The 16,615-nt window shown below is 37.1% G+C and overlaps 1 protein-coding gene across 1 annotated transcript; it reads right to left on the bottom strand.

Moving 5' to 3' along the window:
* Positions 1 to 6,221: 6,221 nt before the first annotated feature.
* Positions 6,222 to 6,446, bottom strand: LOC127665998 (keratin-associated protein 19-4-like). The gene has a single exon (XM_052158664.1). The coding sequence runs from the start codon at positions 6,444 to 6,446 to the stop codon at positions 6,222 to 6,224; it is 225 nt and encodes a 74-aa protein (XP_052014624.1).
* Positions 6,447 to 16,615: the final 10,169 nt, after the last annotated feature.

Genomic DNA, 16,615 nt, shown 5'->3' with positions numbered 1-16,615 from the left:
CGAAATTACTCCTAAGGGTATATATTAATATGTAGATATTATATTTACTTAAGGTTAAAGTGATAGACAGATAGGTAACTCTTTTTTTTTTTTGTCTTTTTTTTTATTTGATATAATTTATTTACATTTCAAATGATTTCCCCTTTTCTAGCCCCCCCCCACTCCCCGAAAGTCCCGTAAGCCCCCTTCTCTTCCCCTGTCCTCCCTCCCACCCCTTCCCAGTTCCCCGTTCTGGTTTTGCCAAATACTGTTTCACTGAGTCTTTCCAGAACCAGGGACCACTCCTGCTTTCTTCTTGTATCTCATTTGATGTGTGGATTGTGTTTTGGGTATTCCAGTTTTCTAGGTTAATAACCACTTATTAGTGAGTGCATACCATGATTCACCTTTTGAGTCTGGGTTACCTCACTTAGTATGATGTTCTCTAGCTCCATCCATTTGCCTAAGAATTTCATGAATTCATTGTTTCTAATGGCTGAATAGTACTCCATTGTGTAGATATACCACATTTTTTGTATCCACTCTTCTGTTGAGGGATACCTGGGTTCTTTCCAGCATCTGGCAATTATAAATAGGGCTGCTATGAACATAGTAGAGCATGTATCCTTATTACATGGTGGGGAATCCTCTGGGTATATGCCCAGGAGTGGTATAGCAGGATCTTCTGGAAGTGAGGTGCCCAGTTTTCGGAGGAACCGCCAGACTGCTTTCCAGAGTGGTTGTACCAATTTGCAACCCCACCAGCAGTGGAGGAGTGTTCCTCTTTCTCCGCACCCTCTCCAACACCTGCTGTCTCCTGAATTTTTAATCTTAGCCATTCTGACTGGTGTAAGATGAAATCTTAGGGTTGTTTTGATTTGCATTTCCCTAATGACTAATGAAGTGGAGCATTTTTTAAGATGCTTCTCCGCCATCCGAAGTTCTTCAGGTGAGAATTCTTTGTTTAACTCTGTACCCCATTTTTTAATAGGGTTGTTCGGTTTTCTGGAGTCTAACTTCTTGAGTTCTTTATATATATTGGATATTAGCCCTCTATCTGATGTAGGATTGGTGAAGATCTTTTCCCAATTTGTTGGTTGCCGATCTGTCCTCTTGATGGTGTCCTTTGCCTTACAGAAACTCTGTAACCTTATGAGGTCCCATTTGTCAATTCTTGCTCTTAGAGCATACGCTATTGGTGTTCTGTTCAGAAACTTTCTCCCTGTACCGATGTCCTCAAGGGTCTTCCCCAGTTTCTTTTCTATTAGCTTCAGAGTGTCTGGCTTTATGTGGAGGTCCTTGATCCATTTGGATTTGAGCTTAGTACAAGGAGACAAGGATGGATCAATTCGCATTCTTCTGCATGCTGACCTCCAGTTGAACCAGCACCATTTGTTGAAAAGGCTATCTTTTTTCCATTGGATGTTTTCAGCCTCTTTGTCGAGGATCAAGTGGCCATAGGTGTGTGGGTTCATTTCTGGATCTTCAATCCTGTTCCATTGATCCTCCTGCCTGTCACTGTACCAATACCATGCAGTTTTTAACACTATTGCTCTGTAGTATTGCTTGAGGTCAGGGATACTGATTCCCCCAGATTTTCTTTTGTTGCTGAGAATAGTTTTAGCTATCCTGGGTTTTTTGTTGTTCCAGATGAATTTGATAATTGCTCTTTCTAACTCTGTGAAGAATTGAGTTGGGATTTTGATGGGTATTGCATTGAATCTGTATAGTGCTTTAGGCAAAATGGCCATTTTAACTATATTGATTCTACCGATCCATGAGCATGGGAGGTTTTCCCATTTTTTGAGGTCTTCTTCCATTTCCTTCTTCAGAGTCTTGAAGTTCTTGCCATACAGATCTTTCGCATGTTTGGTAAGAGTCACCCCAAGATACTTTATACTGTTTGTGGCTATTGTGAAGGGGGTCATTTCCCTAATTTCTTTCTCAGCCTGCTTATCCTTTGAGTATAGGAAGGCCACTGATTTGCTTGAGTTGATTTTGTAACCTGCCACTTTGCTGAAGTTGTTTATCAGCTGTAGGAGCTCTCTAGTGGAGTTCTTTGGGTCACTTAGGTAGACGATCATGTCGTCTGCAAATAATGATAGTTTGACTTCCTCCTTTCCAATTTGTATCCAGATAGGTAACTCTTAGTGGGAGCTAGAAAAAGATTTAGATTATATAGTATGAAATATTTGGTATAATTATTAATCTACAGTGTTTCAGAAAAAAATCAATAAACTCTGTCTTCAGATGAACAGATTGGGAAAAACTATTTACTGCATGTACCATCATTATTATTTTCCTAATTAATGAACACCATATTTTCCTAATTAATGAACACCATATTAGTTCTTTGTATTAGTAGAGGGAAGGTTTATATATATATATATATATATATATATATATATATATATATATATATATATATATATGGAGAGAGAGAGAAAGAGAGAGAGAGAGAGAGAGAGATTGTCATAACCAACAACTGCTTAATTGCACTCAAGCCCACTTGACAAGATACTGGAAACCTAGCCAACCCTCTAAGGCTAGTGAGATGATGAATCTTTTTATTTTAATTGAATATTTTCCTTATTTACATTTCAAATGTTACCCCCTTTCCCTGTCTCCTACCCCCGAAAGCCCCTAATTCTTCCCCCTCTCCCTGCTTCTATGAGTGTGTTCCTCCACCCACTCTAACCTCCCCACCCTCAGATTCCCCTCCACAGAACCAAGGGCCTCTCCTCTCATTGATGCCTGACAAGGTCATCCTCTGCTACCTCTGCAGCTGGGCCATGGGTCCCTCAACCCTGATTCCACCTCACACCAATCTTGCCAGCTGGCAAGGATGTAGAGAAAGAGGAACACTCCTCCATTGTTGGTGGCATTGCAAGCTGGAACAACCACTCTGGAAATCAGTCTGGTGGCTGCTCAGAAAATCGGACATAGTATTACCTAAGGACCCTGCTATACCACTCCTGGTCGTATACCCAAAAGATTCTCCAACATATAACAAGGACACATGCTCTACTATGTCCATAGCAGCCTTATTTATAATAGTCAGAAGCTGGAGAAAACCCAGATATCCTTCAACAGAGGAATGGATGCAGAAAATGTGGTACATTTACACAATAGATCATGAATTTTAAAGGAGAACCTGCAGTGTCACTTAGTAAACTAACATAATTCCTAACTGAATTCTAAATATCCTTATACTCACAAAGAAGTGCAACTCTCATCTCTCATCAAGGAAACTTCTCTTTGAAAACAGATGGAGGCCATGACTAAGGACCACAACTTGTCAAAATGCAGAGTACAGCAGATCATGAGGGACCCAAACACGATGAATACATCTATACCTAACTCCTGTCCCAAAGGCTGATGGAACTCTTCAGAAGAGAAACAGAAAGACTGTAAGAGCCAAAGGAGCTAAAAACATGTGAGAATGTGTTTCTAGAGGAACAGGAAGCTTTACCTGCAATAAATATGGCTACCTAAAAAAGACCTGAACAACAACAACAAAAATAATAATGACACAGTAGATATGCTAACATGGAGGGGGAATCATAAAGGCTCCTTCCTACCTCTAGACAAAGACCTATAACAATAAATGGCTGCCAAGAATAGGATAAACTGTTTTCCCTGGAATAAAACTCTACCTAATTGGTTACCTTGTACCAAGTGGTTAGTCCTAAAATGATATGCATACAAATAACACTAAATAGAATCAGCAAGTTACATTTATTTATTTATACACTAAACAAAAAAAGACCACACATTTGAGAGGGACAGAGTTGGGGGTGCATGTAAGGGGATAGAGGGAAGAAAAAGAAAGGGGGATAGTGTAATTATTTCTTAATTTAAGATATGCGGATAAATAATTTTGCAATGAAGTCAATATATTTTTTATTTTGCAAAGCACTTAGAACTACTGGGCTAAAACTAAAGCTCTAAAGCAAATAGAAAGAATTTAATTTATAAAACAGTTAATATTCTACAAGAATCTTCACAAGATAGCAGTAATAAATTATTAAGAATTAAATACATTGAAAATTTTATGCACTTAACTCCATCAAATAAAGCTTATTTGCTTTAGTATAATCTAATATGTTGTAATCTGGGGAAAAATGAATAGAATATATATATATATATTCCATAATTATAATATATAATTATATGTTATTAAATTTTAAGATCACAAGAATAAGATTCTAAAACAAATAAACAGATAAAAGTGAAATCTATTTTACCCATTGAATATTATACTGAGTAGAAACTTACAGAATTATTAAGAAGTATTTCATTTAGGTAATAAAATAGTTAACCTTTATATTACAGAATGCTTTTAACTTTGAAATCAACAAACAATTTAAAGTTGACTCACAATGTTTCTCTGAAATATAAATAATTTATAATTAGAAAAATACATGTGAAAAATTAATTGAACAGAAAAAGGAAAATTGACGTATTTTCATGCTCTAGTACTGAAGAGTGTTGAGAATCTGATGCATGTTCTTGCTATATTTTCCAATTTCTACTACAATATATTTTTAAAAAATTTCTAGGCACATAAATTTTAGACTTGACTTTACAGTTGATACTATTTATTTAATCTTTTGAGAGACCCTAACATTTTCTTCCACTTGACTACTGCTACAAGGCCCTCAAAACACCTTATTGGTTCAAGTCTATTACTCAATCTACACGTTTTACTGAGCCCAATAACATCTGAAATCATCCAGGGACATTCTTTTGAGCACAGACACCTAGTGCCTTTTTGAACAACACTTTCCTGTTTTGTTTTTCTTTTTTTCTTTTCTTTATTTTAAAGAGGAACATCTCTGAAACTCTCTCTTCCTGATTACAAGGTTTCAAGTCCTTCTTAGGAAGACAGAAACTTTGCAGAGAAGATGGTGGAACACCTCCAGATCCTTTTTTTTTTTCTTTCTACAGAGAATTTCTTAAATGCTTCTCAGAATACCAATGAAGGAAGTTAGACTTGGAAGTCAACAAGGGCAGAGTAAGGTAAAGGTAAGGAGCAGAACCTGAAAAAATGTCTTCTCTTCAGAATAAGAACTCTCAACTCCCAGGGCCCCAGTCATACTGTGAGAGGTTCTTTCTGCAGATGATTTAACTGGCAGAGAATAAATCTTGCCTCTGTTCTGGACAAGCTCAGGAATGATTGTTTTCATGCTGGGAGTTCAGAGCTTTAAATGAAAATTAGTATTAGTAAGAACTGTGTTTTAGTAAAAAGGTATTACTAACTAGGTATTGCTATTAGACTTTTCACTCTTGTTCTGAAAAATACAATTCAATGTGACTGAAGATATGAATTCATCACAATGATATCTTTATAAATACTAAATATTACATTTTAAAAAACTACTACTTTATACATTATTCTTTCTTTCTTTCTTTCTTTCTTTCTTTCTTTCTTTCTTTCTTTCTTTCTTTCTTTCAAATTACTCCTCTTGGGGCAGGAGAGATGGCTTAGCACTTAAGGGCTCTCCCTCCCTGCCCCCCACAACACACTTAAGAGCTCCTAATGCTTCTTCCTGAAACCTGAGTTCTGTTCTCAGCACCATAATAGGTGGCTCACTACTATTTGTAACTATATGAACACCCAACCTTCAAAGAAAGAAACTGATAGAAATAAATTTAATTCTCTTCTAAAGGGTGCAGATGATAAGCATTCATTTTCAGTCATGTTAGAGTATGTAGCCATGTGCTTGCTTATTCCTAGACTAATTTGGATGAAATATGCAAATTAATTCATTTCAGAAGTTTTATGAAGGCTCAAGATCACATTGAAACAGGAGAAATAAACTCTTTAAGCTTTCCAAGTGCAGTCGTACCTTCCTGTATTTAACTCTCTCATACCTATGTCTAAAGGAAGATCAGCCTTTGGTGGCAAAATGAATTAAAGACCAGAGATCAGCTCAGTTTCTAAGTGTCTGTTTTGCCACAGCATTTAGTAAAGTGCCACAGGATAGCTTGCCCCTCTCCCTCCCCCCCATCTCATAACACACACACACACAAACACACACATACACAACACCCACACATACACACACGGGCACACACATAATTATATACAAATGACAAAGAGGAATAAAACCACGAAACCAAGGAAACGATGTGGAAGATGTTTAGCTTTATTGAAAAGTAAAATAATTTTTCCTACATGTCAGTGCCCTGGGATTTTATGAGCAAATGACCAAAAATCAGCCATCAAGCCGAAATCCTTAGTAGAATCCAGAAAGTCTTCCATAGCAGCATGGGCGGTAGGTGCTGTATGCATATCGAGAGCCACAGCCACAACCATAGCCGTAGCCCAGACCACCGTAGCCATAGCCCAGGCCGCCATAGCCGTAGCCCAGGCCACCATAGCCATAGCCCAGGCCACCATAGCCATAGCCCAGGCCACCATAACCGTAGCCCAGGCCACCAAAGTAGTTTCCGTAGCACATGCTGTCAGGAGTGGGAGTTTTCTTGAGGCAGATGAGGAGCTTGTGGTGTGTGTGTCTGCTACTAACCAGGTGTGGGTCCTTTTATACTTCTAGACTGGCATGTGAGGCAAACCACAGAGTCCTCCAAACTCATTACCATTAAAAGAAACTACAGATACGCCCTCAACAAGCATGCTAGCCACGTGTCCAAGAAGAAATTGTCAGTGTCAGGATTTCTCAAGGCTGAGGTCACGAGACTCCTGGTGACTTCTATGTTTTTTTCAGAGATGGCCTACTTAAAATTCTAAAACTGACAAGAATCTGACATAACAACATAAAATATTTGTGCTGTGCCTCCAGAGATTTAAATTTATCCAGTTTTTATCTCTGTGCTAATTATACCCCTTGTCTATCTGAGAAACCTTTCTACTTCTGTTTTCCTCAGTTCATGACAGAAAGAAATGTTTGAACTCCTGTTTGTTTTGCCTGCTTCAGGAGAAGGTTTCATTCATATACTAGTTGCTTCTTCTTTATTTTATAGGGCACCCAAGTCCTCATTTCCTATCACAATGTTGCTTTGTTCACAGTTTTAGTGAAGACTTTCCTATGCCCTGCATCTCCATTTCCAATGGCTTCCAGGTCACCAGTACATTTTTTTTTCTGCACTATTTTTTACTTTTGGAGAACTCATACATGTGTGCCATATTTACATCCTTTTCAATCCTCCTCCTACCCAACTCCCTCTCAAATTTATGAGCTATTCTTTAATTTTTATTGTATATGTAGGTATATATATATACATATATATATACACATATGTATGTATACACACACACACATACACACATCTTTCTGGGCAAATTTCATATTGGTGATATGAACATGTGTTTAGGCTGACCACTGGTATTGGATAACTTATCAGACTTCTCATCCCTGAAGAAGACTGATTATCCCGGTCTGAACAGCCAATCTGTAGCTTTTTATCAACGGGCGCGACCTTGCAAGCTCCCCTCTCCCTGATGGCATGCACATTCTTGTTATTGTTCTTAAATTTGTCTCATAGGACAACCATGTTTTTGATATTCATGAGTATAGCTTCCATAGAATATATTAAAGATATTATCACGATATAGACATTTCCTTTCCACCCCTCCATAAAAATATGAAGCACAGGCAGTTCAGAAACTCATCCATTTGTTGTTTGACTAACTTACTCAACAAGTCTTCGCCAAGGGTCTCCCATTCCCAAACCTGTTCTAGGAAGCTTTGGTGGAACACATGGTGGACCAAGCAGAAAACAATCTGTCTCTGTTTACTAAAGGTATCAAGACAAACAACGAAGGAGAAAGCTTATAAGATTGATTTAGGCAACAATACATCTGGACTACAGTTTCCCCTCCCTCCATTCCTTCAAGTCCCCCCTCTCTTATCTCTCCTTCTAAGCTAGATCCTAATCTTAATAAAAACAAATAATTATTAAGTGTGGGGAAGAGAACATGTTCAGAAGTAAATTATAAATTCACACAAAATGAAGTCTCTCACAATGAAAACTAAATATAAATCATTATAACTTTTATACTAAGAAATACATATAAGAAGGGAAGAAGTGAGAATGATTTCAACGTTATAAATAATTAAGAGAGAGCAATTACAAGATGAGGTCAGATAAAGAAAGGTCAGGTTGAGAAATAGTTGCTCAGTCTAGGGTTAAAAAGCCAACTGGTCCACAAACTCAAAAGCTGAGACTGAGATAAAAACTGGGTCTGGGGAGCGGGGAATAGAAAAAGGTTAGAGCCAGAATATTGAGGAAAGCGCCTGCAGAGGACTCAAATATACTATAGAAGATATTATCTTAGAGTCTTAGGCATGTCCACATATTAAGAAGGTTGTTGGGATGGGTAGCAAACAAAGCAGTAATATTAAATAAAGGACTCCAGGAAAGGACGTCCAGGAGAGCCTCCACAGAAAAGTGGAGACAGGTATGAAGACCTATTTATCATGGGTTCCATCTGCAAGAGACAGAAGCTATCTCACACAGTTCCTCAGTCTTTCTTTGAGTTGTATGCATATGATAGTTGTTCAGGGGCTATGCTACTGCTCTCTGTAGACCATCCAAAAGCAGGATTCTCTGTTGCTTCTCCATTCTATCTTGGTCCTATTTTTGTGTGTTATTATATTCTGCTATAGTCTTGTCAGTTTATAATACCACAAAGCAGGTGATATAAGTTCCCACATTGTTGATAATGTTTTGATAATTTTGTGTTCATTGAGTGTATTATGTAGTTAGTCAACAGTTTCCACATGTGCAGATTGGGAAGACTGTGTGAAAGTACGGTAAACATTCTCTTGGGTCATCAAATAATTGTACTACTTCACTGTTTGTGATTATTTTATTGCAATCAAAAGATTCTACTATAGTTATTCTTGTTTATTTTATTATAAAAAGAACTTTGAATTCTCAAATTTGATTAGTTCACTCATTTTCTTCCTTTGTTCAAAGCCTTATAACTATTGCCAGAGACTATCGAGGACTGTCAGCAGGACCTTCTTGGAGTCTTCATGATGTTTCTCTGGGGGCTTTGTTCAAATGTTTACTTTCCGCAGTGTTCAAAGCACATACTGTGCTTTCTATGCCAAATCCTGTAAGATTTGGCATTCAGAGCATCTTAGACAAACCATATGTTCTTTTGTCAATTAAATTTTAATAAGATTACTCATAAAATATTTTTAATATATATAATAAATTCCATTTTGAGATATTCTTTAAAATTGCCAACTTAGGAATTCCAAGAGAATGAGCAGCTTTTATACTATTCCCAGTAATTTTCATTACAACTGTTTCTTGTGATTAATGATATTTACATACATGGAGAAATATGCTGACTCTTCAAATACACTATAGGTACAAACCATTTATTTTACAGGTAGGTTTTCAACAAACGTTAAAATCTAGTAGATAAATTTTATTTATTAATAAATACTAATTGAAGGCCAATAGGTTGGCTCAGGGTGAAAAGATACTTGTTGCCAAACATAACAACTTCAATTGGTTCCTAGTAACCGGACAGAAGGAAAGAACTGAGTTCTACAACTTGTCCTCTGACAAATACACATGCCTTGTGTCTCACATGTACACAAGCATATAAACACACACACACACACACACACATGCACAGACACACATTGAAGAGTTTGCTCAGTGTTTCAATAGACTGGTTGTTTTTACCAAAGACCTAGGGTCAATTGGGAGTATACACAAGGTGGCACAGGACAATAAAACTCCTGTTCCAGGATATCTGACATCCTCTTATGCCCTTCATAGTCAACAGGCACATAACTATTAAACAGACATGCAATCAGGAAAATCAATAATATACACACAAAATAAATAGGTAAATGAATGAATAAATATGTCTTCTCTTAGAAACTTAAACTGCAAAAACAGAAATGATAATTTCATCCTAACAGTCTGATCAACATTGTATTTACCAAACATGGTACATACAAACACAAGTATAGAATTTTTAGTGACTAAAACAATTGATGTTTTCATTAACTATGTTTAAATATTATTTATTTATTTGAATTTTGATCACAGTTGATGAAATCAATAACATATTTCTTCTTAAATCTGCTAAGTAAGTGTAGGGGTTCTTCCATACAATTTCTTCATTGTCAGTACCCTTAAATAATTTACATTTTACCTTGAACCAAAGAAGTGTTAAAAGTATCTTGTGGACAAATATTGAAGAGTCAGACCTGTGGTTATAAAATCAGGCCAACTGAAACTATCAGAAGTGTTCCAGTGTCTATATGTATACTAGTGCCTTTTTAAATTATAACTTAATACCTAGTGTTACCTGTAACTGCTTACATTGCTATATAATGTGATTAATGCTACCAAGACTTATAATAGATGCTTCTCTAACACTTTAAGTGTTTTCTTAACAGCACATAAATATATTAGTCATAAAATTAGCCAATGGCACGAGCCTATAGTGGGTCCCACCCACACTGAGGGAATATAAGAGGCACTCTCTTCAAGCAGAAGTACACAGATTCAAATCACCTGCATTCCTCTCTACTCAAGAACAACCTCAACAACTAACACCATGTGTGGCTACTACGGAAACTACTATGGCGGCAGAGGCTACGGCTGCTGTGGCTATGGAGGCCTGGGCTATGGCTATGGAGGCCTGGGCTGTGGCTCCTGTGGCCTGGGCTGTGGCTATGGCTCCTACTATGGCTGTGGCTCCCGTGGCCTGGGCTGTGGCTATGGCTGTGGCTACGGCTATGGCTCACGCTCTCTCTATGGATGTGGCTATGGCTGTGGCTCTGGCTATGGCTCTGGATTTGGCTACTACTAAAAACACTATAAGGGACTCTCATCTTCTCCAGTTGTGACTTTAAGACTCACCAGTTCTGAACCCCAACACACTGAGCCTCCTCTCTAAAGATGATGCTGACAAGATGTTTATTAGATTCTGCTGTGACTTGCATCAAGGCCACATGCTCACTGGATGTCCGTCATAAAGAGAGGGAATGAAATTTATACGACTCCTGTCACTTCTGTGGTTCTCAGAATAATATCAAAGCAATGGCCTTGATGACTCTCATTTTTGTTCTCATTTATCTCATTTTAATAAACGTCTTTAATGTAAAATGAATTCTAGTTTTATTTCATTTGTCAATGTCAAAAGTACCTTATTGAAATGATTGGTTTCATCATTCGTGAAAAAAAAATCACTCTCTTGTACATTATTTGCTATTTCTGGGTCAAATTCTTTTTTGTTTTCAATTTTTTATTACATTTTCTCTTTATTTACATATCAAATGTTATCCCCTTTCCTCACTTCCCCTCCAAAACCCAACTATCCCATCTGCCCTCCCCCTGCTCACTAACACACCCACTCCTGCTTCCCTGTCCTGGCTTTCCTCTACACTAGGGCATCCAGCCTTCACAGGACCAAGGGCCTCTCCTCTCATTGATGTCTGACAAGGCCATCCTCTGCTATCTATGTGGCTGCAGCCATGGATGCCTCCATGTGTACTCTTTGGTGATTTAGTCCCTTGGGGCTCTGGGGGTACTAGTTGGTTCCTATTGTTGTTCCTCCTATGGTGCTGCAAACCACTTCAGCTCCCTGGGTTCTTTCTCTAGCTCCTCCATTGGGGACCCAGTTCAATGAATGGTTGTGAGCATCTACTTCTGTAGTTTTCAGGCACTAGCAGAGCCTCTCAGGTTCTTTACTATGTTGGTCATCTTATGAAAACCTGTTTGTGTATAGCCCAGCTTCCCCTTCCATTATTGAGGAAAGATTTGTCCTGCTATGTAACTCTCATAAGCTATATTTTCATATACCTTATGTCTCAAAGCGAACTACTGCTTTCTCATCTTCATTCCTATACTACAAAAAAAGGTTTGCAGTTTAACACTATTTTGTGACATACTCACATACACACAATCTCACATACTGCTTCCTTTAATTTGATATTAGAAGGAAGTCGCAGGCCATGTAACAATGTGGAGTGGGAAGACATGTTTTGCCCACCATTACATAAGGTCTGTGCCTCTGCCACAATAGGAATTAGAATGCACCCCTGAATCTAACATGCTCCCCAACATCGGGATGATTTGGTAGAACTTTATGAATTAGACATCTAGATATAAAGTTATTTTTTTTCTTAACACAGCTTTGCTGTTGTCTCTGCTGCTTCTAAAGAAAGTAGCTCCTGTGTATTTAATGGTGTCATTTTGTATGGCTGTTCTTCATAAGGGAAAGAGCTATTCTAAGCAGGCATTTAAACTGTAGTCATTAATTTCTGCAAAGCCATCACATGTCATTGGAAATGTACCCTGTCAACTGCTTTGCTATCATTAAATATGTTACATAGAGCCCTTAACATTGTCATTTTCACTAGTCCATTGTTGGCCTTTCATGGAGACCCAATAATCTGAGGTACACAGAAAGCTGAGGCAGGAGGATTGCAAGTTCAAAGACATCCAAGGGAGCTTGTCTTAAGGGGAAAAAAAAACACCCAAAAGATTGAGAGTAAAGTAGCAAAAAATGGATCTTTCACAGCATGAAAGTATCCCTATCTACAATACTGTGTTCCACTAAATACAAACTGAAATAAATAAGTCTATGTCATTTCTATTTTCCTCATAACTAATCTGTTTTCCATTGATCATTTTCTTCCTGGTACCTGCTTTGGTTTATTGAGTAGTGCTTCCTGAAGTTCATTAAAGCGTGAATATTAATTTTGTTTCATTACCTTTTCATTTTTACTGATGAGAATGTTTAGGGCTGTGAATTTTCTCTAATTGCTGCTTTACTTTTGTAGGTTTTTCTGGTGTTATTTTATTGCCATTGTTTACCTTGAAAGTGCAGTTTTATACGTTTAGACCACCTTTCCTCACTTGCCTGAAGTCCAATCAGAGATTCCCTTTCCATATCAAGAGCTTGTTTCATTGCTGTTGTTGCAATTTTTAGCTTCACTTCATGGCAAGCAAAGAGAATGTATACAAGCTCATTTCTTCCTTCTTCCCTGATATCAATGTTAATGCACATTCTCTGAAAACCTATGGATTTATTCTTCTTAGTTTTGTAAAGGTTAAATGTACACATATGTACATGACTTAAATGTGTCAAAACAAGTAAACCGTTACTTCAATTATATTGTTTAAGTATGTTTTCTCATTTAATCCTTAATCAATAATCCTTCCTGTCACTGTGTTCCTTTCTATTCACCCCACCACCACCATTTTTTTCTGTGTATATTTTTTAAGGTCCTAGATCCACTGTTCAAAAATGCAAAGGTGAAAACAAGATAGAAGAGAAATAAAATAACAAAAATGAAGGGAGAGATGGTAGAGGTAAGAAATGAAGTAGGAATAAAAGAAGAAAAGGAAGGAAGGAGGGATGGAGGGAAGGAAGGAAGGAGAAAGGGAAGGACGGAGGGAATGAAAGAAGGGAGGTAAGGAAGGAGGGAGGGAGGGAATGAGGGAGGGAATGGAGGAAGGAGGGAGGGAGGGAGGGAAAGAAGGAGGGACAGAGGGAGGGAGGGAGGGAGGGAGGGAAGGAGAGAGGGAGCAAGGGAGGGAAGGAGGGAGGGAAGGAGAGAGGGAGCAAGGGAGGGAGGGAGGAAAGGAGGGACAGAGGGAGTAAGGGAGGAAAGGAAGGGAGGGAGTGAGGGAGGGAAGGAAGGGAGGGAGGAAAAAGGAAAGAAGGGGGAAAGAAGGGAGGAAAAGGGGAGGGAATAAAGAACAGATGCAAGAAAAATCTCAATGCTCAGATAGGCAAGATGATTCTTGTTTTTCATATAAATAAAATATTTTCAACTAGATACATCTCTTGTTATAGAGGTGGTCAGGATGTAAAATGTCTTTGTGAATTTAAGGATTTCTGGCTTGAATTCTCCTTTGATATTAAGGTTACTTATGTGTTATAGGACTACTTTTCTTAGATAATTTAATTGCTGTTTTACCAACTTTCAGAATATCTGCTTGATGTGTTTGTAACATAATAAGATGTAGGTTGCTATTTACGAGCGTAGCCAGAATCTTTTCCTGCTGACTGATTAAAGCCATTAGGAGATGGTGATCTTTTTTTTAATATTTTTATTTTCTATATTCTTTGTTTACATTCCAAATGATTTCCCCTTTCCCGGATCCCCCCTCCCCATATGTCCCAAAAAAACTTCTTCTCTCCATCCATTCTCCAATCACCTCCCTCCTCCATAAACAGCCCAGGACACCATAATCCTTATTGCAGAAGCTCATGGTTTCAGGGTTAGAGTGCTCAGTTGTGTACCTGGGTCATTGTCTAGAGTTTCAAGTTGCTGAGGCTTTATATACTGAGTGAATGCTGTTGGGGTAAAGCACAGAAACTGCTGGATTAATATTAGTAAATAACTGGCATTGAAGCCATCTGAGATTTCTCTCACAACCAATATACCCAAGAATGCATTGTCAAAGGACAATGTGTATAAACTATTATATTCTTTATAGAAGTTCTCTCCTATGTCTGTGGAATGTTTGTTCCAGAAACCAAAATTAAATTCCATTGATAGTTAACATAAACAATATTGTTGATATGGGTTTTACCTCCAAAGAATTTTCTCTTGGAGATAAATATCTTTTGGAGCAAATTACAGGGTGTTAGGATTGATTTGCTAATTTTTTATTCGATATATTCTTTTTTTAAAATATTTATTTTTTATTCGATACATTTTTATTTACATTTCAAATGATTTCCCCCTTTCTAGACCTCCACTCCCTGAAAGTCCCATCAGCCCCCTTCCCTCCCCCTGTTTTCCCACCCACCCCTTCCCACTTCCCTGTTCTGGTTTTGCCCTATACTGCTTCACTGAGACTTTCCAGAACAAGGGGCTACTCCTCCATTCTTCTTGTACCTCATTTGATGTGTGGATTATGTTTTTGGTATTCCAGTTTTCTAGGTTAATATCCACTTATTAGTGAGTGCATAGGTCATCTTTTGAGTCTGGGTTACCTCACTTACATTTCAAATTATTTCCCCTTTCCTGATCTTTGAATGACTAATATACTTTATAATTTTCTTGGTTGCAATATTATCAATTTTAATTTTCTTGATAGATTAAATATATGCATGTTTACATAGGTATATACATGCATTGCATATATGTATATATCAATATCATTTAATATATAATCCAAAGTAATGGCATTATTAGTCCTAGATGTTTAAGCTTATGAATTATATTCATATACAAACAGAATTCTTCTGGAAGGTTACATTTTAAAATCTTTCAAAGTTTTTATTTTAATTCATTTGTTATGAGTAGCAGTCTTTGGTAATATGTACTATTTAAACCTAGTTGTATAAAAAACATTCAAAACAAGCAAAATTTTTAAACCATATTACTCTTACAAATTGTCACTACCATTAAAGTCAAGGAAAAACTAAAGATTTACTAAGAAGAATCTAAAGAAATGTGACAGGGAAATGATCCTAGATTGGCACCTAGAATAAAAAAGGTAATGGACCGTTGTTTTATTCTAAACAGCATCCTTAGCTTAGTGATGGATGTTGTCAGTGGCTGTTTTTTTTACATGTTGGTTTTCAATAAACACAGAACTAAATTAAAAGTAAATATTTTTTCAGCTTTCTGTGAGATGAAAATTATTTCAAACTGTAGTTAGAAAGAGGAAAATCTTAAACTATTTCATTGAATTAATCCAGTCATTCATTCATATTTTTATTTTTTACATCTTAACCTTTAATTAAAATGTTACATTTTGCACCATTGAGAAATCTGAGGATAGGCAAGTCACAAGACATAGAAGGCCACATGAGGAATGCCAACATGAGCTAAGGTAAATTTTCAGAATGTTGGAAGTAGGTGGTCAAGAACTGTTGCTTGGGAAGAATAAGAGAAAGTAGAAGAAGAAAAGCTTAGCATTTGTGTGGCTGTTCCCAGAAGGTTGTAACAATAGGTCAAAGACTTCAAATGCAAAGCTGTCCATTCCGAGGGCAGTAAGTCTAGTAGATAGCATCAAGAGGGACAAAACATGATGAAGCATCCTCACAGACACAGTCAAAAAAAAAAAAAAAAAAAGGCAGGATAGACCAGGATGTATGGGTTACCTAAGCTTCAGGTAAAAACAACAACACCAACCAACCAACCAACCAATCAACCAAATAAAAAATTTGCCTTGGGATTGAAGATAAATTGGAGATTTAGGTAACTCATTTTAAAATTAAGCATTCCTAATGCAGGATTTGAGATATTCAATAGTCTGAATGTCCATTATTCTGAAGTTTAATTTTATGTTTCCTAGAAGTTTAGCAAAATATGTATTCTCCGCATATATTGAAGAATAGTTCTGTAGAAGGGATGTGGTCTAATCTGAGTGATTTTCATTGCCAGAAATGCAGACAGAGAAAGGAAGAGACACAAGAGCACAGAAAATCATATATTTTAGTTTCCATTCATAATTTTTAAGCTAACCACCAATGTATGTGTCTATCCATAGGTCATTTAGAGATACATATTCATGGATAAGAATTGGAAAGTTCTACTATCTAACAAAAGAGAGATTATATGGGGGACTTCAAGAACACATACTTAGTCATACATAAGTTTATATAAACCTTATAACTGAGAAAAATATCAAGATTAAAAAAGAAGAATGTAGCAGATATGCAGCT

Source organism: Apodemus sylvaticus, chromosome 15 (genome assembly GCF_947179515.1).
Source record: "Apodemus sylvaticus chromosome 15, mApoSyl1.1, whole genome shotgun sequence".
Taxonomy (NCBI): Eukaryota; Metazoa; Chordata; class Mammalia; order Rodentia; family Muridae; genus Apodemus; species Apodemus sylvaticus.
Note: the sequence above shows the minus strand (reverse complement) of the source record. Positions and strands in the feature narration are given on the sequence as shown.

Coding starts and splice junctions, on each gene's coding strand:
- LOC127665998 (XM_052158664.1), bottom strand. CDS start 6,446: ATGTGCTACGGAAACTACTTTGGTGGCCTGGGCTACGGTTATGGTGGC.